This window comes from Saimiri boliviensis, chromosome 15 (assembly GCF_048565385.1).
Source record: "Saimiri boliviensis isolate mSaiBol1 chromosome 15, mSaiBol1.pri, whole genome shotgun sequence".
In the NCBI taxonomy this organism is placed as follows: domain Eukaryota; kingdom Metazoa; phylum Chordata; class Mammalia; order Primates; family Cebidae; genus Saimiri; species Saimiri boliviensis.
The window spans coordinates 89,337,199-89,363,970 of record NC_133463.1 but is presented as its reverse complement, the minus strand read 5'-3'; the positions used below and the strand labels follow the sequence as shown (position 1 = coordinate 89,363,970).

The following is a 26,772-nucleotide window of genomic DNA, read 5'->3' as shown; positions in this document are numbered from 1 at the left end:
GTAATCATCGTTATAAAATCATGTGATCTTAGAAACAGAACTTTCAGGACGTTATATTTTGAAGGGACAGTTCATTCATTCATCTGATTTCTCATTCATTGGTTTAAAAAATTAATGACCTATGTGCTGTGTGCCGGGTACCACAGAGGGTGCTGGGATCTAGCCGTGAATAACCGGACAAGGCCCTGCCCTCCTGGCACCCACCGCAGAGGGCTGCCTTCAGCTGACACTCACTAAGCATCTGCTTCGTCGGAGACTCCTGGGCGGTGCCGGGGACACAGTCGGGACTCCACTCTCCAGCCGCCCAGCTTCCTGGTTTTCCAGCCTCACCTGGAACCCCTCCACAGAAAGAATCCTGGGGAATGCGTTCCCTGCCCTGAGAGCCATTGAACAAAGAAGAAAGCTGGGCCTTGAGGACTCAAAAGAGGGGAGGGTCAAGGCGGTGATGAAGTCAGGGTTCAGGGTGGCCAGGGTGGGCCGGGGCAGCTAGAATCCCAGGCCCTGCTCTCAGATAGAGGGAGAGATGGCTCCAGCCCCCCCATGTACCTCTGCACAGAAAGCCATCAAGTCGGTCCCGTTCCTGAACATGGATGTGTGGTCCAAAGTGCTGTGGGCACTCACCACGCCCAGCCAGACCCAACAGGAGCAGTCCCCCGAGAAGGTGAGCCCCCACCCCGCCTCCAGGAGCAGCCCCTGCCTGCCCCTACACAGGCCCAGGGGCTCTGTCCACAGGACTCCCAGGGCCCTAGAAAGCAGCTGGTGGACTTGAAGCAGGGGTGGGGACTGGACAGGACTTGAGCCGCATGCGCTGTGGCCACAGGCAGAGGCTTGGACCGTCCAGAGCCAGGTGGTGCGGTGGCTGCAGGGGCCCAGGGAGGCCAAGCGAGCGTGGTCGGGGCGGCTGTTCAGAGGAGGTGGACAAGATGCTGCCCCTCCCGCAGGTCTTCCTGTTCACCTACTACGGGCTGATCCTTCAAGCCAAAAAAAACTGTGCCACAGTCAAGAGACACCTGCAAGCCCTCCTGGAAATGTCACACCAGCGGCCCACGCAGAGGGAGGTGAAGACCCAGGCCCCACCCTGTCCCACCACCCCCTGACCCTGACCACAGGCTGGGCCTGATGGCTAGTCACACCATGCCCGAACACTGATGACAGCCTGAGCCTTCTGTTCTCACCCCAGCCTTGACCCTGGACACACACTAAGCTCTGACCTTGGTCTATGGCTGAGCCTTGACACAGATCACAGGTTCACCCCTGACCCCAGTCACCGCCCTGATCTCAGCCCTCCCACACCGAGCTTGTCATCCCACCCTGGAAGAGGCCTGCTCATAGCCGGCAGCGAGGGATAATGGGCCTCACTCACCTCTGCCTCCTGAGCCCCTCACTCCTCCCACCAGACCCCATAAGCCATGTCCCCCGGGGTGGCTCAGTCACAGGTCCTGACAGCATGGGGTGGGCACTGGCTGCCCTGGAGCCCTGAGTGAGCCCCAACCCCCTCTAGGGATCCCATTCCCCCTCGGTTTTCACTCCTGCCAGGGGAAGAACCAGGTCCAGTCCTGGATTTTGGGATCCCCTCATGAGTGACCCTGGTCCCCACACACAAGGCATGGCTCTGACCATGGGGCTGGTGGCTGCCCACCACCTGGATGGCGTCTGGGCCGTCCTGGACCAGTTTGGCCAAAGCAGACCCATCAGATGGAGCCTGCACAGCTTCCCCTCAAAGGTGTTGGCTCAGAGGTCCTCAGGGATCAGCAGGGGCTGGGACCCCTGCGCCAATACCAGAACCCCCACCCTCCATGAAGCCCAGCCTCTGGGGACTCCCAGGACACTGCCCCATCCAGCAGGAGGGAAGGAGGTAGGTGTGGGAGGGGCCCCCACAAGGAGGGGAAGGTGAGGAGCCTGGACTCCAGCCAGCCCCAGCAGAGCTGAGCACCCCGCACACACCCCGCCCTAACACCCCGCCCAAACTGTGGCCCTAACAAGGCCCAAGCCGTCCCCCAAGGAGCCGATCCCATTCCCCCTGCTTTCTGATTGAAGTCCACGGAGGCCCACTGTCCCCTTAAGACGGACGCCTGACTCCAGGGCCCTGCTAGAGCTGGGCAACCACCTCCACAGCGCCCCAGAGGAGGGTCGGGCAGGGCGCCGACACCCTCACCTGCCTGCCACCCTTGGCCAGGACTCGAAGGACCTGCACTGGAAATGGGCCAGCAGCACCATCCTCCTGGCACACGGCCAGTGGCGGCCAAGGCCCACGCCCACATCCTCCCGTGGGTGGACAGCATCGTGTCCAGGATATATCGTCTTCTTCCACCACTGCTCCTGGGTACGGCCCCACGGCGCCTACAGGGTTCCAGCACCTGCCCTCCCAACCAAGACCCAGTCCTGGACCCCAGCCCAGCCTCTCAGAGCCGAGAATTCTAGGCCATCCTTGGAGCCCCACCCCACGCCCCACCCCAGCCTGGAATCATGAGGAACCAGGCCCGGCTTCCTGGTGGCCCCATGGTTTCATCCGTCCGTCCCACCGAAAGTTCTCTGGGCTTCATGATATCCCTGCCCTCACTTCTCCTCTTAAAGCAAACCCTGGGTTTTCTTTTGGGGGCTGGGGGTCACGGGTACGGAGAGGCCAGGCTGGCGTCCACCATGCCATGAGGACAGCCCCTGACTCACACTCCATATCGGGGTCTCCAACCCAGGGCTCTGTGAGAGGCCCTGCAGAGCCGCCCCCACGCCAAAGTGGCCACATCGCTGCCCCGGGTCACCACTAATGTGGCCCTGGGGCGTGGGGTTGCCCCAATCTCAGGAGGCTTGCAGGCACTCTCCCAGGGCTTAAACATTGTCAACTTCTGGTCTGAAACAAAAACATGCAGCCCACTCCTTAAGAAGCCCCCCAGGTGCGGGCCCCAGTGGGTGGTCTCTGCTGCCCCCTTCAACCATGACACATGCCCCTTAGATCACAGGCTCACGCTCCTCTCCCCCTGCACACTCCCACACTCTGGGCCCTGACCCTGTCCCTCACGCACTCCCGAGCCCTGAGCCCGACCCTGTCCCCTGTGCCAGGACGAGACCCTGAGGCAGAGCTTCCTCACAGCCTCCCTGATGCTGACGGGTGCACTGAGCCGGAGCGAGGGGGCTCACAGCTACAAGTTCTCCCAGACCTCTGAGCTCCTCCAGTGTCTGATGGTGCGTCCCAGGCCCTGGGCGAGCCTCCCTCAGTTTACCCCCTGGGGAAGGGGTGGAGTGGGTTTCTAGGGCATGCCCTGACTCCAGTGGCTTTGCTCTGGAGCCCTGGTCTCCAGGTGGGGCAGCCCAGAGGCCTCTCCGGGCAAGGGAACGCCAGAGCCCAATCCTGTGGCTCTAGGGGGTGCCAGGCACTGAGGTCTTCCTGGGGTGGGGGAGACCTGACGTTGTAGGTGGGACGGGCCAGGCGTGAGTGGCTTGGTGTCACCTGGGACTTGCAGGTTTTGATGCAGAAGGAGCCCCAGGACACTCTGTGCACACAAAGTCGCCATGCACACAAAGGCCATGCACGTCGCATCCAGCCTCTGGTAGGTCCCCTGCCTCCTGCAGGGCTTCCTGGGCACCACACAACAGCCTCTCCACTTGCGTTTGGAGCCAGCAGGCGGCGACTTGGGGAGGTCAGAAATAGAGCTCCGTTCTGTGTGCCAGGCTCCATTCTGGGGTCTGAGGACCTAGCTGTGGGCCAGCAGGGAACAGCCCTGTTCTCTAAGAGCTGGCACTTGGTGGGTGGGGACAAACCGTGAGCAAACCACACAGAGGGGCTTGGGGAGCGAGGTAAGATCCTCACGGCCTGAGCGCTATGGGAGACTCTGGGAGGAGAACTGATTTACCGATTTTGGTGGACTGGGCGCCCACACGGGCCCCATGCTCTTCTAGGCTCCAGCACAGCCTGAGGCTGGGTTAGGCAGCCCGAAAAGGGGACTTTTGGGCAAAGACCTGGAAGTCTGCGAGAGTAGCTCTGCAGTGCCCAGCTGAAGGGACAGCAGGTGCAAAGGCCCCGAGGCCGGCATGCAGCAGGCTTGCTGGAGGACCCGCAGGGGCCCGGGCAGGGCTGGAATGGGTGAGGGCCCCGGAGTCACGGGGAAGGTCATCCAGGCTACTGCAGAGCACTGCCTCTTGGCTGAGCGGGGTGGGGCCTTGGGGGAGTTACATTTGGGAAGGAATGTCTGGATCCAGGGTGGGGAGTTGATGCAGCTTCCAAGAGAAATCCAGGGGAAAAGTCACAGGCGGTCCGATTAACAGCAGGAAGTCCTTAAAGGCCGAGCACACTGTGACGGCAGAGCCGTCGGGAGCTGCCGGAGGCCGGGTGCGGCTCGCCAGGGAGGGAAACGAACGGAGAACGTGCCGAGGCTTCACCCAAGCAGCAAGGAGGATGCAGGACGGCCCTGCATTCCCCCGTGACGGGCGGGCTGCGGATGTGGCTGCCCTGGGGGAACGCGCCAAGCTGGAGATGCTCCTGAGACAGAAGCTGAAGGGCGGTGGGCCATTGGCGGCATGGATCTGGGGTTCAGGGAAGAAGCCCAGGCTGGAGGTACACAGTTGGGAGCATCAGCATCAGGACAGCATTTAGAGCCGGGGCCTGAGAGAGAGATGGACCAGGACATCACCTGGCCAGGACGCCCCAGTGCAAGGCCCTGCAGAGGCAGGCGGGCCAGGGAGGCAGATGTGTGCGCAAGAGTCTCTGTGAACAGCAGAAGGCCAGGAGTCTGTAGGGATGAAGGCAGATGCCACTCAGGGACATCCCCAGGCCCCAGCCCCATGCTCACTGCCCTCTGTCTTCCCAACAGCAAGCTGAGGCCTCCCATAGCCTCAGAAAGGAAGTCCCAGCTGTCCACCTGCTCCCGCAGCACGTTTGGCCTGCCGCTGCTGGACGCTCTGGAGAAGCACACCTGCCTCTTCCTGGAGCCACCCAACATCCAGGTGTGGTCCACGGCTCAAGGGCGGGCAGGCTGGACACACCGGGGCTGGGGACCCGGGCAGCTGCCTCGCTGCTCTGAGCACCTGCAGGTCAGCTGAGTGCTATATGCCGCGATGTCTGCCCACCTGTCCAATGGGGATGATACTAACAGAGCCAATGGTACTTAGTGCTTGGGGACTGAACTGAGACACGGTGAGCAGTGGCGCAGAGGAGCGCTCTGTAGACAGTGGTGTGTGTGGCCTCCCTCCCTGCCTGCCGACCCTGAGAGCGAGAGAGAGGAGGCCAGCAGGTTCGGGCTGTCCAGCCCTGCAGGCCTGGCCGCCATGCTACGTGGCAGGGTCCGGTCTGAGTTTCCACTGAGCTCCCCAGCAGCCCAAGGGAAGCAGAGATGAAGGGAGATGAGCTCCCCAACCTTGTAGGGGTCCCTGCAACACCTGGAGTGAGTCTCCTTCCCTGCAGGGTGGGCCCAGTCTCACCACATAGCTACTAAGTGGTGGTGCTGTGCCCAGGGTGTACCCAGCCCACTCTGCCACCCCAGGAGGCCGGAGGAAGGAGCTCCAGGATTGCTCTCCAGGCCTGGCCAGTGCCCACCCCTTCCTGGGTCCTGTTCAGTAGAAGCCACCCCTGCAGGGAGATGCCAGCCATTGCTTATGGCCACCAGCTGGTACATGTGTGGCTCCTGGACACAGTCACCGCACCTGGCCTCCTGAGGGTGCGCGGTCCTCGGAATGTGGCCAGAGCCAGAGTTAACAAAGCCCCTGCTGGGTGCCAGGCCCTAGCTCCCTTATCTCACCTTCCCCGCAGCAGCCCAAGGTAAAGAAACGCTCAGAGAAATGAGGCTGTCTGGGGGAAGAGGCAGGGTTTGAACCCTGCCTGTGCCCCCAAGGCTGAGTCCAGGCTGGAACTAGACAGGCAGACACTTGGGGTGGGGTGGTGAGCGAACGAGGGTACCCTGGGCCCAGGGCAACACAGCCCTCCAGAAGGGTGGCGCTTCTTGCAGCCCTGGATGAGGACTAAGGCAGTCATGGGCAGAGAAGCGAAGGGCAGGGCCCAGCAGGCAGAGGGCACACGGGGCAAAGGTGAGCAGTGCGGAGGAGCCCAGCGGGTCCTGGGGAAGTCACAGATATGTTTCTGGGACACCAGTGGATCACAGAATCTCCAAATACCATGTACCTTCATCCTACTTCAGAGTCACTAATTATACATGTCATCCTATATCACCTCGATAAAGAGCTCAGATTTGGCCTGAAGCTATTGAACGTGTCTGTTTCGAGATGCCTTTGTAAGCATCTGAAACCCAGAGGCAGAGCGTTGCCTTGGACGGACGGAGCCTTGCGGAGGGAGGGGCGGAGCCTTGCGGAGGGGCGGAGCCGGGGCGGGCGGGCCTGGGCCCAGTGGGCGGTACCTGGGCACGTGGTGGGCGGGGCCTGGGCCGACGGCCCTGCAGAACCCTCTCCCTTACCCTGCGCGCCCCGCAGCACCTGTACGTCTGGCTGGCATCGGAGAAGGCGCACGAGCGGCAGCGGGCTGTGCACAACTGCATGATCCTCAAATTCTTGAACCACGGTGGCTACTTGGACGTGAGTACGGGGCCCGCGGGTCCCACGCCCCGCACCCACTTTGCTGGCTGGGCCTCCTGCCCTGAATCACTGGGGCCCAGCCAGAGCCGCTGTCCTGCCAGAGTTCGTAGGGTTCAAGGCCCCCTGAACACCTGCCTCCAGGACAGGCTGGACCCCTGAGTCCCCTGCATCCCGGCCGGGCTCCATATTGACAGGCGGCCCAGGCAATCTCCCTCCTTGCAAGTGAGGGAACGGGTGGGGAGGGGCAGGACCTGCCCGAGGCTTTACAGCTGGGATCTGAAGGCAGGTCACGCTGACCTCTGACCCCTGACCCTGGAGCTAGCCGCCTGCCCATGCACCTGAGGCCTTGTACAGGTGTTTCTCTTCCACAAGCCCCGCCTCACCTGCAAAGTGGATGGAAATGGCCCCTCCCCAGAGGGATATGGTGGGGCTCGGATGAGGTGGAGGCTGTGAGAAGGCTGGTAAACTGCGCGGCCCTGTGCGAGAGTAGGGTTCCTTGCTGCATGGAGTGGCCACCCCCCCACCCCGCACCAGTGCAGCCCTCATCGTCACGTGGCTCACAGCCCCCACCTGTAGCTACTGCCCCGGGCTGCATCAACATGTGGTCAGAGAGTGCGCTGGGCGAGTATCCACCCGAACTGCATTAACTCCCTAGGCAGACTGGGGGGATGGGGAATTTAGTCCTTTGCCCTAATGCCTGGAGGCTGCCTGGCCGAATCAGGGCAGGAGGCAGAAGTGCTGGAGGGAGAGGGGCTGTTCTGCCAAGGGAAAGACCCTGCGCTCCTAGGAGGAGGAGGACAATTAAAGTGGCTTCAATTTACCCAAAATCCATTTCAACATCGCAGGACTGGACCAGAGTAAGGCAAGAAAGGTACTCATCTTGCACACAAAATTTACCATGGCAACAAAAACTCTGTAATCAAGAGCAATCACATTTTCATGTGATGTTTTTAAAGATCAATTTGCCAAGCTATGGCCCATGGGCTGACCACCTGCTTTTGTAAATAAAGTCTTGTTAAACCAGGACCCAGATGAGGGTAGGACAGGCGAGGTGACAGGGTCGGATCCTGACTTCCCTGACAGTTTTGAGACTTTGTCCATCATGAAGTTTTTTGCATTTATTCTGATTTTTCTAAGTATTGCATTAAAATATTATTTCTTTGGATTACTGAATGTCTTGCCCAGTCCCCAGGCCTGGCCCTGCCACATCATTGGAGGGGTCACCTCTGACATAGGCTGCGCTGGGTGAGTGCCTAGCAGAGCTCTGCAGGGAGACTCTGCCATCAGTGATTCCCTTACTCTCAACACAGCCAGAGGAGAACTACAAACACATTGGGCAACTGGTGGGCATACTGCGGATGCTGTGCCAGATCCCAGACAGGGTCACCCAGCGCTACAGCCTGGAAGGGGCGAGCCATCTCTACCAGCTCTTGATGTGCCACAAAGGTGAGCTCTGTGGCATACCAACTTCTGCCCCAACTGCAACCTCTGGCGGACCCATGCCCACACCTCTGACCTCAACCTTGCCCCAAATTTGCTCCAAAACCCAACTCTGATCTGAACCATAACCCTGTAATGGCCTCACCCTAACCCCCACCATTCTGACCCCAGTTCCTAAACTGGGCACAGGCCTGACCCTGATTACAAATGACCCTATCCTAACCCTGCCCTGTCCCAAACTAGACCCTAAGCCCACCTTCGCCCTGCCCTTACCCCACCCTGCCCCTAGCCAGCAGGAGAAGGCTTGCAGGCAGAATTGCAGTCCCCTAAGGAGCTCTCCCAGGCCCATTCGGATGAAGCCCCACTCTGGAGCAGTGGAGACCAGAAAGCCACTCCCCTGGGCCCCCAGGAGATGGCGAAGAACCACTTCTTGCAGCTTGGCAGCTCCCAAGTCATCGAAGTCAAAGGCTTAGAGTGGAGGGCAGGGCAGGGGCATGACCAGAGCACGCCACGTATGGGGGAGTGGCAGGTAAACGTGCTCTTTCTCTCCCGTGTTGTTGAGGTGGCACCAGGAGGGTTCAAGGGGCCAGCACACATTAGATGCCTACTTATTACCTATATCAGGGGCCTCACAGACATTACATCCCTTCCTCAAATTTTATGAACCGCGTTGAAGCCAATGGTGAAGAAATGGTGGCACATGGTTGGTCAGTGCCCCAGTGGAATCTGACCCAGCCCTAGCTACTCCAGAACTTGTGCTCTTGGCATCTGTTGCAAACCACTGTTGTGCTGAGGCCAGTTAGAAGTTCCTTGTGGAAAATCTAAAGCCCTAGGGCCAACTCACTGTCTGTGTCCAGAAAGGAGAATGCCTCACTTGGCTGCAGTTGACCCTGAAGAAGCTGCCCTGGAGGCAGAGGCAGGGCTGGCAAGGAAGAGTTTCATGGGCAGCCAGCTTGGTGGGGTCAGCAGTGAAGGGCCCCCGACCACCCAGGCCCCCAGGCGGGCTGCAAGACGAGGACTACCATGTCCAGGACCTGGGAAGGGGTGGCTGCTTCTCCCCATGTGGTGCCTGCACACAGACCGTGGGCATCCAGCTCTGGCTCTCCCCAGACAGACAGGAGAAGGAGAAGGGAGAGGACAGGAGGGTCTGCTAATCATAGAACCATCCTAGAACCGCAGAGCTGAGAAGGTGTCAGCTGCAGAGCAGGCACTTTGGGTCTCGGTTCTGGTCCCGAGTTTGTCCCTGACTCCTCACGTGGTTTTGGATACAGGACACCTTTATTACCACCTCCACTGTCGTCATCACCACCAACATTATCACCACCATCACTACCACCACTGCCACCACCATCATCACTAGCATCACCATCACCATCATCACTACCACCATCATCATCATCACCACACTACCACCACCACCGGCATCACCATCACCATCATCACCACCACTACCATCACCACCAGCATCACCATCACCACCATCAACACCACCATCACCATCATCACCACACTACCACAACCACCACCACCACCACCAGCATCACCATCACCATCATCACTACCACCATGACCATCATCACCACACTACCACCACCATCGCCATCAGAATCATGACCACCACCATCACCATCATCACCACACTACCACCACCACCACCGCCACCAGCATCACCATACCACCATCACCACCATCACCACCACCATCACCACACTACCACCACCACCACCAGCATCACATCACCATCATCACCACCATCACCATCATCACCACACTACCACCATCACCACCATCACCATTATCACCACCACCATCACCAACACCATCATCACCACCACCACCACCATCTCCACCATAATCATTACTACCATCACCACCACCACAATCATCAACATTATTATCACCACCATCATGATTATTGTCACTGTCACCACACCATCACCACCACCATTTCCACCATCACAATCATCACCACCATGATCACTGTCACCACCACCATCACAATCACCATAACCATCATCACCCTCACCAACAGCACCATCGTCACCATCACCATCCCCATAATCACACCATCACCACCACTATAATCACTATCACTGTCACCACTAACATTACCAACACCATCACCACTATCACCACAACCACCATCACCACCAATACCACATCAACATGACTACAACCACATCACCATCTGCATGTCTATGGCCTGCACCACAATTATCACCACCATCACTGCTTCTACCATCACTGCCACTGCCATCTCACATTTATTCCTGCCCTTGATTGAACTAAGATGCCTCCAATGTATTTGCCAATCCTGAGATTGTAGTATTCTGAGAATCTAACCACCATTCCAAGTTGAATTTCTTCACATTCTAAATGCTAACTTTAACCCAAAGGTTAACATTCTAGCAAATGATTTTAATCATCTAACAAATATTCTAGCCAGGTGTATAATAACATAATATTCTTTTAAAAAGTTCTTACCATAAATCTTCCACTAAAATTATTTTAACATTCTAACTATCACACTAATACTCTAACATTCTCACAAACACTGTATCAACATTTTAGAATTAAAAGATTCTAATAAATATTCCAGCATCCACTGGGCATGGTGGCTAACACCTGTAATCCCAGGACTTTGGGAGGCCGAGGCAGGCAGATCACCTGAGGTTGGGAGTTTGATACCAGCCTGACAAACTTGTAGAAACCCCGTCTCTACTAAAAACACAAAATTAGCTGGGTGTGGTGGCTCATGCCTATAACCCCAGCTACTTGGGAGGCTGAGGCAAAAGAATCCCTTGAACTCAGGAGGCAGAGGTTGTTGTGAGCTGAGATCATGCCATTGTACTTCAGCCTGGGCAACAAAAGCAAAACTCCATCTCAAAAAAAAAAAAAAAATTCTAACATCCAGTATTAACACTTATTTTTATGTTCTAATATACTTAGAAACAACCTAACAGACTTGCAAGCACTCCAACAAATATCCTAACATGCAAAGAAGCATTGCCATCCTGACATCCTTGCAAACGCCCTGATTTTCTATCAGACTTGTAAGCTTTATTCTCTGTGAGGTCTATTGCTGAGTTTAAAATGAGGAAACTGAGGCCTGCATGAGAACAATTAGATGCCAATTTATTCGGCTCCCGGGCAAGGTTCCATGGTCCCGGGGAAAGAGGCCAGGGAAGTCACACCCAACGCTTCTGGGCATGGGCTTTTATAGGGAGTGAAGGCATTTGATTGGTTGCAGGGAAACAGGGTGTGGTCGGGGCAGGCTGCTATTGGTAGGTAGGCGGGATTTTCCAATGGTGGGCTAGGTGCTGAGTGCAGAGCTTAGTGCTGAGTGCAGAGGGGTTTTCCAAGGCCGGTTAGATGCGAAGTGCAGAAGTGGGCGTGTAGCTCCCAGCAAGGCCACCAGCCTTACAAGACAGCCCTCCTATCACTCCTTCACCAGCTTCTAACTTCCTTTGGTTGAATGCTGTGCGTCCCCACTGTGCAGAGATCCCTCTGTGAGAATGGCCATATTCTATCTCAGCGCTTCCCATGGTAGCCACTGGCCACAGGGAGCCAGCAAGCACTTGAAATGTGGCTAGTACCACTGTGGAACTGAATTTTTAATTTTACTTACATTGAAATGTAAAGAGCTGTGTGTAGCTAGTAGCACTGCCCGAAGTCTTTCCAGAAAGTTCTACCTGTGCAGCAGTGACCGAACCCCGGTCCCCCCTCCAGGAGGCTACAGTCTAAGATTATGAGGCAGGGGTCACACCTACCATCGTGCATTTCTCGAGAGCCCTTTCCTTATCTCTGAGCTCACGGCTGCTTGTGGAGGTGAGACCCACATTCCTGCACCTTTAGAGCCACTCCTGGGAGGAGATGGACACAGGGTGGCAGGGTCCTGGGACAGCACCGCCATGGGAACAGGAGCTGGGTCCCGGCCACACCCACCCCCACCTACTCCGAGGCTGAGGGCAGCCCACGCACCCTTCTGGGCCTGAGGCTTGGCACAGGTGACCTTGAAGCTCCTTCACAACCTGGAAGTTCACTTTCTCTTTGATAAATGCTCATAAGGAGGACTGGGCCCTGGCTGCAGGGGAGGACCCCACAGGGCTGAGGCTGGCAGATGAGGAAGTCCTATGGGCAGAGCACAGCCAGGAGGTCGGGGAGACTGGCCCGGCCACACGGTCCTGCAGCAGGCACAGGTTCTGAGTGTGGAAAAGAGCCCAGGCCGTGGTTGGCTCTGACAGATGTGGAAATTCGCACGTCTAGACTGCAAATCGCCTGCAGGTGCTTGGAACCCGGAGGAGAGGGGCTGAGGAGGCCGGATATGCTCAGAGACTTGGGAGAGCCTGGGACAAAGGAGAAGGAGTAAAAGTGGAAGTGGGGAGGCAGGTGCCCTGGCACAGGTGGCCCAAGGTGACGGCCTCTCTCCACCCCTGCTGTACAGGAGATCATGCAGCAGCTCACGCTGGAGGAGCTGAATGACCTCGTCTGGACAGCCATCGACGGCCTGGGCTCCACCAGCCCCTTCCGCGTGCAGGCGGCCTCTGAGATGCTGCTTGCAGTCATCCAGCAGCACGGGGCCAAGCAGAAGACTGTGAGGGCATTGGAGCCAGGCCAGGAAGGGCCAGGGGGCGGAGGGTGGGCCCAGCGCTCAGCATCCGGGCTCAGGTCCTTGGGCCTGATGGGGGAGACACAGATCCCATCCTGGGCAGCAACTAGTCTGATGAACGAATGAATGAATGAATGAATGGCCCAAGAAAGTCCCCTGGGTCCTGGGTGGTGACTTCAGGGTCTGAGCAGCTGCTGTGTGCCCTAATATGGGAATGGTGGGAAAGGATGGGAACAGCACGGCCCAGCCCTCGGGGAGCTGAGGTCTCGGGGAGGTCAGGGACACACAGGCAGATGTTGCCCAGACAGCATATGGGATTTATTGGTGGGGGAGGGGGACCACACACGGGGTGAGGGGTGCATCCCAGAGAGAGGATGCCCAGTGCCAAGTCTTGCATGTGGGTGAGCTCAGGCAGGGAGATTGGCACTGGGCATTAGGGGCAAGCAGGTGAGACCCCCAAGGAGAAGGCAGGGTACCCCAGGCACAGGGCACCACATGTGCAAAGTGGCATGTTCAGGAATGAGATGGGAGGCGGGGGGCCTGGACCTTCCAGTGCCTGCCTGGGCAGCACGGACAGCATACAAAGACCTCAAATGCCATGCAGAACATGGTGGGACCGGCGCCCCCAGACTGGGACTTCCCTTTAGACCAAGCATCCAGAGCAGGGCTGTGCCCCCACTCACATGGCTCAGGACAGGGCCGTATCTGAAGGGCCTCTGTGCTCATCAGGGCGAGACCTCCCTCTGCCTCCAGGCACCCAGGGCGGGGCCGCGCCTCCCTGCCAGACCTCTCCCTCTGCACAGGTTGCCAGCATGGGCCGGGCCATCCGCCTCCACCTGTGCTCCCTCTGCATTCCCCAAGCCAAGGAAGACACCCTGCACGCCATCACCCTGCTGGCTCGGAGCCACACCCCCGAGCTGGTGGCCACCTTCCTGGACATCTCCATGCCCTTGGACAGGTACCTGCCCCTCTTCCCTCACTGCCCACCCCCCAGCCTCCCCCAGGCAGGGTGGTGACCTCTGCCCTCCCGTCTGCCCCTATCACGGCCCACATGGACCCCCACAGGGCTGGGTGTATGAAGGTAACCCACATCTGTTCATCATAGCACGCCTCCTGGGTGGGCACAGGGGAGGCACTGCCCACCATCTCCCGTCCCGGCTCCACATGAAACACCTGCCCCAGCCCAGCCACCCTGTCCTGAGGGAGAGGCCACAGGACCCTGGGTGCTCCTGGCAAGACCCCAGCCCACACCAAAGCCCTACCGCCCAGCAGCAAAGCCCTCTGTCTCTCCTCATCCACAGACACTCTCTTCTCCTTCCTGCCCTTCCAGAGACCGCCCACTATGTCCCCCAGAGGCCACCACAGCCCTCTCAGGTGGGGCTGGCTTTTCTCACAGCTCTCAGAGCCCTGGGCCTGGAGGTGGGCTAGGGTCCTTGTCTGCTCAAGGTCCTTCCTTCGCAAAATCCCAGCTCTGGACCCCAAGTCCTCAGTCCACACCCCCTGCTACCCACCTACCACGCACCTGCCCTGGATGGCCCCTCGCTGCGGTCAGGGATACCCTCTCGCTCACTCCCCCAACCTGACTCCCAGGGATTTCCCTGTCTGCCCCTCACTCTGACTTCTCAAGGCCCGGATCTCGTCTCTCCAAAGAACCTTGTCCCCCAACCCTGCAGCCACCCACTGCCCCAGCCATCCCTTGGTGTGACCGTCACCAGCTTTAGGCACTTCCATCTTTACAGCTCCCCCCCACAGACCCAGTGAGCCTTGTCCCTGGACCCACCATGCACTGCCCTGTGCCCGTCTTGCTCTTGCTCACCTGTCCCCACTGTCTCCCTCCTTCCGGCCTGGGCACACCTGGCAGGCAGACAGTGACTCCCACACACACACAGGTCCCTGGCCCCAGCTACTGACCTTGCTCCCATTTCACCGAACACTTCGAAGCCACCAGAACAGGGCTGCCACAAGCTCCCAGAGCCCAAGAGTTGTTCCCAGGGAGGTCTCTTAATTCCCATGTGGAAACACACCTGTGGTTCTGTGGGTCACTCCTAGTTCCACCGCACTGTGGTCAGGGAGTGCGGTCTGTCATGATTTTAGCTTATGGAATTTACTAATCTTTTAAAGGCTTTTTGTGAATGTCCCACCGGCACTCAAGAAGGAGGTATATTTTCTGCTGTCAGGGCGCAGAGTTTGAGATACCGGCCTGTCTTGGGACATTACGGATTCGGTTCCAGACCACCACAATAGAGCAAGTCCCATGTGCATTTGCGTTTCCCAGTGCACATAGAAGTTCTGTTTGTACCACACTGTGGTCTGTTCAGTGGCAACAGCATTATGTCTTTTTAAAGAACAATGTACCGACCTTAATTTAAAAATGCTTTCATTCTAAAAGATGCTAATGACCATCTGAGCCTTCAGCAAGTCATAATCTTCTTGCTGGTGGGTGGTGAGGACGGCTGACTGATCGGGGTGGTGGTTGCTGAAGGTTCGGGCATCTAGAAAGTTCTTAAAAGTAAGACAACAATGGAGTTTGTAGCATCGATGGACTCTTCCCTTCCCAAACGATTTCTCTGCAGCACTTGATGCTACTTAAGAGTATTTTACCCACAGTAGAACTTCTTTCAGATTCAGAGTGAATTCTCTCAACCCCTGCCACTGCTTTATCAAATCAGTTTATGGAATATTCGCAATCTTTTGTTGTCATTTCACCAGCATCTTCACCAGGAGTAGATTCCATCTGAGAAAACACTTCCTTTGCTCATCCGTAAGAAGCAGCTCCTCATCTGTTCCAGTTTGATCGTGAGATGGCAGCAATTCAGTCACAGTTTCCGGCTCCACTTCTAATTCTAGTTCTGCTATTTCTACCGCATCTGCAGTGACTTCCTCCACTGAAGTCTTGAGCCCCTCAAAGTCATCCGAGAGGGTTGGAATCAACTTCTTCCACACTCCTGTTCATGCTTCTGTTTTGCCCTCCTCCCCATGAATCACCAGTGTCATTAATGGCATATAGCATGGTGAATCCTTTCCAGAAGGTTTTCAATGTGCTTTGTGCCCAGGTCCATCAGAGGAATCACTATCTATGGCAGCTACCCTCTCACAAAGTGTATTTCTTAAATAATAAGACCTGAAAGTCAAAAGGACTTCTTGATCCGTAGGCTCCAGAATGGTGGTTATGTTCACAGCAGGGAAGCAACGTCAATCACCTTACACATCTCCATCAGAGCTCTTGGGTGACAGGCGCGTTGTCGATATGCAGTCATATTTTGAAAGGAATCTTTAGTTCTGAGCAGTAGGTCTCATCAGTGGGCTTAAAATATTCAGTAAACCAAAGCTGTCATCCAGGCTTTGTTGTTCCATGTCCAGAGCACAGGCAGAGTGGATTTGGCATCATTCTTAAGGGCCCTAGGATTTTCAGAATGGGAAATGAGCATGGGCTTCAACTTAAAGTTGCCAGCTGCATTAGCCCCTAACAAGAGTGTCCACCTGTCCTCTGAAGCTTTGAAGCCAGGCTTTGACTTTACCTCTCTAGCTATGGAAGTCCTAGATGGCATCTTCCAATAGAAGATGGTTTCTTCACTGAAAATGTGTTGTGTAGCCACCTTCATCGCTGATCTTAGCTAGATCTTCTGGAGAACTTGCTGCAGCTTCTTGACCAGCACTTACTGCTTTCTTTTGCACTTTTTTGCTATGGAGATGGCTTTTTTCCTCCAACCTCGTGTACCAGCTTCTGCTAGCTTCAGACTCTTCTTTTGCAGCTTCCTCACCCCTCTCAGCCTTCATAGGACTGAAGAGTTAGTGCTTCTCTGGATTGGGCTTTGGCTTAACAGAATGTTGTAGTTGGTTTGATCTTCTCTTTGAACCAGGAAAACGTTTTATCCGTATCAGCAATAAGGCCGTTTCACTCTCTTCACGTTTGTGTGTTCACTGGAGTAGCACTTTTCATTGCCCTCAATAGTTGTTCCTGGGCACTCACAACCTGGCTAACTGGCACGAGAGTCCTTGCCTTTGGCCTGTCTCGGTTTTCAACATGACTTCTTCGCTGAGCTTCCTCATTTCTAGCTTTTGATTTAAAGTGAGAGAAATGGGACGCTTCCTCTCCCTTGAACACTTACTTAGAGGCCATGTTATGTTATTAACTGACTTAATTTCGGTGTTGTTTTGCCTTGGGAAATAGGGAGGCCCAAGGAGCCGTCAGAACACACCGAATCTATGGATTCCATTTGGCAGCTTATATGGGCACGGCTCATGGTACCTTAATTACAATAGTAACAGCAAAGATCGCTAATCGCAGATCACCATAGCAGATTTTTTTCCTTTCTTTTTTTAATTTATTTTATTGCATTTTAGGTTTTGGGGTACATGTGAAGAACATGCAAGATTGTTGCATAGGTACACACGTGGCAGTGTGATTTGCTGCCTTCCGCCCCATCACCTGTATCTGGCATCTCTCCCCATGCTCTCTCTCCCCACCTCCCCACCCACCGTAGCAAATTAACAGTAATGATGTTTAATATATTGTGAGAATTAGCAAAATATCACACAGAGACGTGAAGTGAGCACACGTGACTGGAAAAATGGCACCAACAGACTTGCTCAATGCTGGGTTGTCACAAACCCTCAACTTGTAAAAACCGCAATATCCGCAAAGTACACTAAAGGGAAGCGCTGGAAGAGGAGTGTCTCCGTGCGCAAGGCTGACCTTGACTGTGTTGTCAAGGTTTTCCACATACTTGATTTCTGTCCTCTCGATTTGTCTTGGGCTGAGTGCGTGTTAAAGTCTCAGGAAAGAAATGATAGTGTGTCTCTATGTATAATTTCAACCCCTGGAGTTTTACTTCATGAAGATGGTGGCCATGTTAGTCAGCACACACATATTCCTAAGTATTCTATCTTCCTGAACCATGACTTTTAGCATTGAGATGCCCTGCTTTGTCATGCGTGATGCTTCGGGGACTCGAAATCTACCTTCTGTGTTCAGAAGCGTTAACCCTGCTTGTCATTGTTCCCATTTGCCCAGTATGCATTTGTCCACTTCTTTATTGTAGCCTTTGTTTTAGGTCCGCCTCTTACATACGACACAAAGTTCGTCCTGATTTGTGATGCAAACTGAAAATCCGTTGTAACAGGTGAGTGAAGCCTCTTGATATTGACACCATTGATATGTTTGGCCTATCACAACATTTTGTAGCTGTGTGTATTTCACTACATTGCTATGTTTCTTTTTCTACAAGATGTGCATTTTTTGCTCTTTAACTTCAATTTTGTTTTAATCTGGGAAGTGTATTTTTGTCCTAGTTTTTATCTTTGTGCTCCTAACCTATTTTAATGCCCTTAATCCCCATTTTTATTATTCAGCCCTTTAATATCAGGTTTATCTTTTTTTTTTTTTTTTTTTTTTTTTTTTTTTTTTTGAGATGGAGTCTCACTCTATCACCCACCCAGGCTGGAGTGCAGTGGTGCAATCTCAGCTAACTGTAACCTCTGCCTCCTGGGTTGAAGCAATTCTCCTGCCTCAGCCTCCCAAGTAGCTGGGACTACAGGTGTGCACCACCACAACCAGCTGATTTTTGTGTTTTTAGTAGAGACAGGGTTTTGCCATGTTGGCCAGGCTGGTCTTGAACTCCTGACCTCAGGTGATCCACCCACCTCAGCCTCCCAAAGTGCTGGGATTCCAGAGAGGAGCCACTGTACCCGGCCAGCTTTGTCCTTTTTATTTGATACTGTTCCAGGGCAGGTAAACCCCAAAAGTGGGGCTTTCCCCAGGAAGGTTCTTGGTTTTGTCCAGGAAAACACTCAAGAGCAAGCCCATGGTGTTAGACAGCAACTTGGATCAAAGCAGCCATGCACAGCAGCAGCAGAGGGGCTGTTCCTTACAGAGCAGGGACACCCAGAGGCAGTGAATCCAGAGGAGCAGCTCAGAGGCACCTCTGCAGTTATGTGCAGATTACAGGGCAGGTGATGCAGAAACTTTTAGAAAAAGGGTGATAACTTCTGGGTCGTCAGGTCATTGCTATGGAAAGGGGTGGTAACAGTGTGGTGTTGCCATGGCAATGGTAAGCTGGCCTGGCACGCCAGTGGGTGTGCCTCATGGAAAGGTGCTCTGCCTTGTCCCTAGGAGAGCTATTCCTCAGTTTGTTCCTGTGTCCATGACCCCGCTCCTACCCCAGTACTCTTAATTCCCACCTGTTTTGTGCACAACAATCAGTGAGATTATTCTATTTGCCTCTATCTCCTTTCTTCTCCCATTTTTCAGTTACATATTTGTACTCTGTCAAAGCATTTAACATTCACACTCTGGTGCCCCACCCTCATCTCCATACTGAGTGTTTACACACACACACCGTCAGTTCCTAGGCTGAAGTTTTCCAGTCAGCCCTGAGTCTAAACAAGCTCATCCTCCAAAAGATTCAGAATTCTTTAAGTTCTTTTATGTTGAAAGTTGTTTATTTGAAGAATGGCTTGGCTGGATATAAAATTCTTTGTTGATATTTTCTAAGTCTTTTTAAAATGCTGTTTCACTGTTGCTTTGCATTGTTTTCTAAAAGTGAATGCCAACAGAGTTTGTTTGTTGTTGTTTTTGGCATTTGTACGTTATTGGATCTTATTGCCCAGAGACTTTAAGAGATTTTTAATTTTCGAAATCTAATCATTGACTTAGGAAATGTCTCAGAGTTGATCATTCGTGATTAATGTTCCCAGGCACCTGGTACATCCCCTGATTATGTAGATTGAGATCTTTTTGATGTTGTCGTTTCGAGAAAGTTTTCTTGGTTACTGTGTTCAGTATTAGTCATGTTCCCTTGCTGTTTTTCTTCCTCAGGGACTCAGATAATACAATTGCTATTCCTCCTGTCTTCCATTTCCACAATTTTCTCTCTGACCCCTTTTACTCTTTATTAAATTCACTTTCATTCTCTTGATTTCTCTCTTGTTTTCCTAAATGCCCCTTATTAAATTATCATTTGAGTCTTATCTCTTTTGGATACCTTGTAATTTTTCTTCATTTCTGAGATCATTTTTTCATCTCATCCATTTCTTTCCTGCAGTCAACTCTCTTTTCAGCTCCTATTGGATATTTTTTGTCCTTTTCTGAATTCATAATTCAAGGTAGTTTTCATATCTTTAAATGCTTATTTGAGCATATTTAATGACATGTAAAATTAATGTGATCTTAGGGTCTTTTCCAGCATCATGATTTTTTCCAGGGAGAGTGTCTTATTTTGTGTGTGCCGATTTTTGTTTTCTCATTTTTTACAATAACTCTATGGATCTGCTCATCATTTTGTTTCTGTTCATGTTTATATTCTTTGAGTGCTTTATAGGATTTTAAGTTCAATGGCACCCTCTTCTGTCAATACAGCAAAGTCCAGACAATTTAATAGGCAGCGATAAGCAAAAGGATTATGGATCCTCCCTTTTTTTGTTGTTGTTGTTCCATTTCTATTGCATTTTTCCCTTTCACCTCTTTCCCTGTCACTACCTAATCTCCAAAAAATACTTTCCTTTCTTTTTTGCCCTTTTCTCTCCCAAAATCTGTGCATTTTGAAGGCTGACCTTCACATCAGGCATACCTTTAAGTCACTTTTCTGTGGTTGGGGCTCTGACCTACTTGGACATTTTTTCTTTTTTAAGACTTAGGGCGGACGTAGTCTTCCAGAAGATGCTTTAGATCGATCTTAAGCCCTGTTGCTAGCTCCTCCCCTCTCTCCTTCCCCACAGGCTCTCTCAGCCTGCCTTTATCAAAGCCTTATGGGAGAATGAGATGAGGTAGGAGTGATAGAGGTTTTGTGCTAAGGTTGACACTCTTCTGTTTCTGCTTACAGTAATTTTGAAGTTTGGGAATTCTCTGGAATTGCGCTGGAGTCATAGTTTTTGTGGAGTTTTATTTCTCTTCTTGTTTTTTGTCATATGTCAAAGAAATTTGGGGAGGTAGAGACCTAGGCAATGGGCATCATCTTCAGCTACTTAGAAGTGTGCAGTTCTATTTTATCGTATTGGAATGTTTATCTTATTTCTTCAATTCTAAGAAGTATTTTGTTTACATTTTAACATTTATGAAATCAGAGTGCATGTTACATTGATGGTCCCTTACACCTGGATTTATGTAGTTTTCTGCCAGTCACCTGGGGACACTGTTAGTTTGAGAACACTTTCAATTTAAGTCTCTGCTTGAGATTTTATTGGGCCACATGGGTGGTGTGAATTCAGACATCCAAACAGGTTTGGGTTCAAATTCTCAGGATATCTGTACCCCTTCCCACTTTTACCTGCTGTGCTGATTGAAGCATGGAGGTTTGCTCGATTTTTCTTCTGCCAGACAGAGTTGTGTTTCTTTGGATCACACTTAAACTGCACCTGCAGACCTTTGGGTCCCAGCTCCATGTTGGGGTCTCCTATAAGACTCCCATCTTGGCCAATTTTTCTTTCTTAGAGGTACATGAAATAAGGGTGAGGTGTGTCCTAAAAGTATAAACAGAATTATACAATATGTACTCTTCCAGTATTCTTCTGTTGTCTGGCTTGGGCTTTGGGGTTTTGTTTGTTCATTTGTTGGTTTGTCAAGACAAGGTCTTGCTTAGCTGCCCAGGCTGGAGTGTAGTGATGCAATTGTAGCTCACTGTAACCTCAAACTCCTGGGCTCAAGTGATCCTCCCACCTTAGCCTCTGACTGGCTAGGACTACAGGTATGCATTGCCACACCTGGCTAATTTATTTACTTTTTTCTGGAGATGGAGTCTCACTATGTTGCACAGGCTGATCTCAAACTCCTGGCCTCAAACCGTCCTTCCACCTTGGCCTCCGAAAGTGCCGAGATTATAAGCATGAGCCACCATGCCCAGCCTGTCTGGCCTTTTTTTTTTTTTTCCTCCAATATTATGTGTCTGAGATTCGTTTTAACATATTGTAGTTCATTCATTTTTGTTGCTATATCATGTTCCATTTTATGAATGCCAGTTATTCTTTTTACTATAGATGGACATTTGGGTCATTTCCTATTTGGTACCATGGTTAGCAGTGCTGTGGCGAACTTGCTTATACGTGTGCCTGGATGTACAGAAGTGCTCAGTTTCCAATGTGTATGCATCTAGGATGGAAATGCCTGTATCATAAAGCTACGTATATATCCAACTCTAATACATAATGCAAAATGTTTCCAAAGAGCTTGTACTGATTTACACTCTCAGCAGTATTTTTTTAAGAGTCCCTGTTGCTCTGCAGTTTACTAACACTTAGCATTCACTTTTTAGCTAGTAATCAAAGTTTTAGCCAATCTGGTGGTGTTATTAATCAGTGTTGTGGTGTTTACTTTCACTTGCATGTTTAAATAAAGAAGCTGGACATCTTTACATCTCTTTTTGGCCTCTTTGGCGATATGCCTATTCAAACATGCTGCACGTGTCTCTGTTGTGTCGTCTGCCATTGCTGATTTGCATTCCCCTGGCTCCCCCTAAGGTTCATCATTCTATTGCTTTCTTTTTCTTTAGTTTTATTGCACCTAAACATATTCCTAAAAGTATTTTACTTTTTTAAATTTCATATAAATTATAATTTCATGTAGGTTATAATTTTTACACTCATATGAAGGGCATTATGTTGCATATACTTGTTGGAGATTTCCATTTGCCTAATATTACTATAGTTTTTTAGAGTTTATATTGTCTAATATTAAGTCTCTAGTAATATAACAACACCAGTTTTCGTTTATGGATATTGCATAGTATGCCTCTTTCCAGACTTTTACTTTTGATATTTCTACATTCTTTTGTTTTAGACGTGTCTTTTGTAAACAATATTTAGTTGGGTTTTATAGCCTGATGACCTTTGTCTTTAACTGAAGCACTTACTCAGTTTACATTTACTGTAACTGTTTATATATTTGAGATTGAATTTACTGTCTTTACTTTCTTTCCAGACCAAAAAAAAAAAGAACCTTCAAAATCTTCAACTGACTTAATACACTCCCAATTTTGATACCCTCCTTGTTTAATTCTGTATATTTTTAAATCTCACAAGTCAACATTTACTTAGAGTTCCCCATATTTTCACTATTTTCTTTGCTCTTCGTTTCTTTTTAAGCCTCATACCCCTTACTTGAGGCCATTTTCCTCCAACCTAAAGCAAGTCCTTTAGAACCTCCTTTAGTTTGGGTGTGCTGTTAGCAAATGCTTTCAGTTTTTATGTGAAAATGTATTTCCTCTTCAATCTTCATCAACACTTCACTGGGTATAGAATTCTATGTTCGCAGTTATTTTCTTTCTGCACACCAAGCTAACATTCCATTATCAACTGGCTTCCATTGCTGCTGTTGAGAAGTCAGCTGTGAGTGGGACTGCTGTTTTGTTGTTGTTTTTTTTTTTTTTTTTTTTTTTAATGGTGCTATGTGCTTTATCCTGTGACTGGTTTTACAGTACTCAGTTTTTTTCTGCTTTAGGGAGTTTGTTGTTTTGTTTTTATTTGTCTGACAAGTCACCACAGTGTGTCTAGGAATGGATTTTTTTTTTTTTTTAATTCTGACTTGAATTCCTGTTCCGGAATATTCTGGTTCTGGAAGAATCCCAGCCATTATCACTCCACATAGTGCTTCTCCTGCATCCTCTCTCACTTTCTTTCTAGGGCACTGATTAGGCACACATCAATATCTCGCCGTATTCTCTGTTTCACTAGATCACTCAGAGTGCTGTCAGGAACAGATAACACACTCAAATTGGCCAAGGTGGAAAATGTAATAAAAGAACTATTGGACAAGGGTAGAGTTTAATGTGACTGACGGGAAGGGACAGTGCCCCAGGAATAGCAACAATGCTCAGTCATTGCCACCTTCTAGACCTAAAGGGGCAGGGAATGGGCATGCTCTCAGAATCAAGGATGTCAGTATGGATAGACCACAGGACAGATGGACAGAGCAATCCTGGGGCCACTCATGGGGAGAGACTGGAGTATAAATGCCCTCACTTCCTCCACACCCACCTTCTGACTTCCCGCTAGTGCTTACCATTAGCCAAGTCAACTGGAAGCCAAAGATCAAGAGAGTCTCTTGATGCAATCTATACAGGTCAGCTTCCTGGGGCATGAGGCAGGACGGGGAACAGCAGAGATTAGATCTGCAGGAGTAAGGAGAAGACACGCAGCACAATTTCTTACTTCCCTTCTGCTTCCCCATATTTGTGTCCCTCATTGCTGAATTCTGTATAATTTATTTTGAGTTATCTTCTAGTTCACTGATTCTCCTTTAACCATGTCATTCTGATGTTAAAGTTTTTCACTGCATTTTTTTAAATTTCAGATTTGGATTTTTTTTTATTTCTAAAAGCCATTTTGGTTCTTTGTCTCACCAGCTCTATCACTTATAGGTTCCTAGTCCCTGGAGACATTTTTAAGCTTGTCTTTTATTTCTTTATTCATAATATTTGTTTTATAGTTCATGCCTGATAATTCTAAGTTTTCGGGTCTACTTTGTTATTCTTGCTGTATGTCACCGATGGAGTCTGTCTTCCTCATGTGTTGGATTATCTTTGACTACATACTAAATGTTGTTTTTGAAAGAAAAAATGTAGGAATAATTTGAGGCCCACAATTAAGATATTTTCTTCCAACTAAGACAATGTGTCTTTGTCTCTGCCAATCACCTAAGGATACTGCAGCCCATGCTTACCTTAAGACAAATCCAGTGCTTGAGATTCCCTGAATGCCCCCCACACAATTCAAACCTGGCTGAAATTTGCTTGGGTTTTTTCACACCCACTTAAGCACCAGCCTGGAAGTGGCAGAGGGTCTCCTATGAGATTAACCACGTTGTGCCATCTCTCAGCTTCAGTCTCTGTTCTTTTATCCCACAAAGCTGTCAAAACTAAGGATCTAATTGTCTAGAATTGTCAGATGCCCCCAAAGCATCAGCTTTCCTGCTCCCAACCCGAGGGTCATCATATTCCCCACGTTGACTACAGTCTTGTCATCTCTTTAATACTCCCAGGACCCTTGTTTATATTTTCTTTCTTTTTTTTTTTTTTTTTGAAACAGGGTCTCACTTCATCACCCAGGCTAGAGTGCTGTGGCACAATGTTGACTCACTGCAGTCTCTGCCTCCCAGATTGAAGCAATTCTCATGCCTCAGCCTCCCAAGTAGCTGGATTTATAGGCATATGCCACACACCTGATTTTTGTATTTTTGGTAGACATGGGGTTTCACCACATTGGCCAGGCTGGTCTCAAACTCCTGACCTCAAGTGATCTGCCCACCTCATCCTTCCAAAGTGCTGGGATTACAGGTGTTAGCCCACCACGCCCAGACTAATTATTTATGTTTTTCTCCATCCTTTGGAGCTGTTTTCAAGGGAGGTGATTCAAGTAGCTTAGTGCCCCACTACTGGAAGAGGAAGTCTTCTCATTCATTTTTTCAAAAAACAGATCTATTGAGATATAACTCACATACTATGCAATTTGGCCATTTAAAGTGTACAATTCAATGGGTTTGGCATGTTATTTTTTAATTGTATTAAATATGTATTATATAAACTATGCTACTCATTTTTAAGTGTATGATTCAGGCATTAATTATATTTGCAATTGTTGCACAGCTACCACCACTGCCTAATTCGAAAACATTTTTATCACTCCAAAAATAAACTCTGTAACTATTAAATAATAATTCCCCATCTCCCCCTCCCCAAAGCCCCTGGTAACCTCTAATCTATTTTCTGCCTTATGTGTGGCTATTCTAGACATTTCATGTCAGTGGAATGGCATGTTTGTCCTCTCAGGTCTGGACTGTTTCCCTCTGCCTGACGTTTTCCAGGTCTGTCCATGCTGTATGTGGCACGTGTTGGCCCTTCATTTCTTTTCATTGCTAACTAGTAATCCACTGCGCGGGTCGATGACATGGACACCTGGGTTTCCTCTGCCTTTGGGCTGCCATGAATAACGGTGCTGTCAACATTGGCATCCAAGCATGTCTGAGTCCCTTCTCTCAGTGACTTCGGGTGTGCCCCTAGCAGTGAAGTCCCTCGGCCACGTGGCAGTCCTGTTCAGCTTTCCGAGGAATGGCCATACCGTTTCCCACAGCAACTACACCACTTTCTACCTTCACCAGCAAGGTTCCAGGGGTTCTGTCTCTCCACACAGTCGCCACACTTAGTGTTTTTCATCTTGGGGCTGTAGCCACCCTAGTAGGTGTGAAGTGACTTATTGTGGTTTTAGGATGAATGACACTGAGCATCTCCTCGTGTGCTTATTGGCCGTTTGTATATTGTTTTTGGAGAAGTGTCTATTCAAGCCCCTTCTCCGCTTTTGAATTGGGTTGTCTTTGGGTTGTGAGTTGTAGCTCCCATTCCTTCTTAAATCCACATGAACCAGACTTTGTCCACTGCTGCTCCGATAGAATGGTTGTCGTCAAGGTCAGCAGTAACTTCACGTCACTAAGTCCAGTGGTCCATTCTCTGTCCCTACCTTATGTGGCCCGTCAGCAGAATTTGACTCAGCCAGTGACTCTCTCCTCCTGGGAACAATGCCCTCCCCAGCTCTCCTCCTCCCTCCCCGGCCACTCCCGCTCAGCCTCCTCTACCGGCTCATCTCCCTGATTTCGTAGCCCTGGCCACAGGGCTGACCCTTGATCCTCCTCCTTAGCTACACTCACCTCCACGGCAGCCACATCCATCCCATGGCTTCATATATCCCCTAAACACTGACCCCTCTGGCCCAGGCCCCTCCCCGGCCCCCTGACAGCAGTGCTTGGGTGTCACACAGGTGTCTCCCACTGACCCAGCCGGGCCCCACCCCTGGCCTCCCCCAACCCGCCCCTCCTGCAGGCTTCCCCAGGTCCCACCTGGTGACTCCGTTCTCCCAGTGGCTCAGGCTGGAATTCCTGGTGCCGTCCGGACTCTTCTCCACACCCACGTCCCACCCACTGGGAAACCCTGCCAGCTCCACCTCTGCCTGTGTCCTGCCCCGCTGCCATCACCTTGGTCCAGGACACTACCGGCGCTCACCTCCAGTGGCCTGCCCGCTTCCAGTCACCCCCCCCCATCCTCAAAGAACACACGCAGGTCATGCCACGTCTCTGTAAAATCCTCCAGTGGTCCCATCTCACTCAAACCCAGTGGCAAAGCCTCCACAACAGCCAGCAAGTTCGTGCTGTGGCCCCAGTGACCTCACTACCTTCCTCTCCTCCTCCTCCCTCCCCTTTCCACTCCACCCCAGTGACACGGGCCTTTCTT

The 26,772-nt window shown here is 51.2% G+C and overlaps 1 protein-coding gene across 1 annotated transcript in view; it reads left to right on the top strand.

The window, feature by feature from the left end:
* LOC101050941 (maestro heat-like repeat family member 5) overlaps nt 1–26,772 on the top strand; it is a 64,143-nt gene that overhangs the window by 20,551 nt on the left and 16,820 nt on the right. The window contains 16 exon segments of the mRNA XM_074386623.1: nt 557–661; nt 942–1,056; nt 1,602–1,723; nt 2,177–2,234; nt 2,237–2,295; nt 2,297–2,323; nt 3,058–3,180; nt 3,459–3,515; nt 3,517–3,545; nt 4,806–5,095; nt 5,335–5,357; nt 6,415–6,516; nt 7,827–7,962; nt 8,250–8,416; nt 12,401–12,550; nt 13,369–13,523. Of these exon segments, the coding sequence (XP_074242724.1) occupies nt 557–661; nt 942–1,056; nt 1,602–1,723; nt 2,177–2,234; nt 2,237–2,295; nt 2,297–2,323; nt 3,058–3,180; nt 3,459–3,515; nt 3,517–3,545; nt 4,806–5,095; nt 5,335–5,357; nt 6,415–6,516; nt 7,827–7,962; nt 8,250–8,416; nt 12,401–12,550; nt 13,369–13,523 (1,718 nt within the window).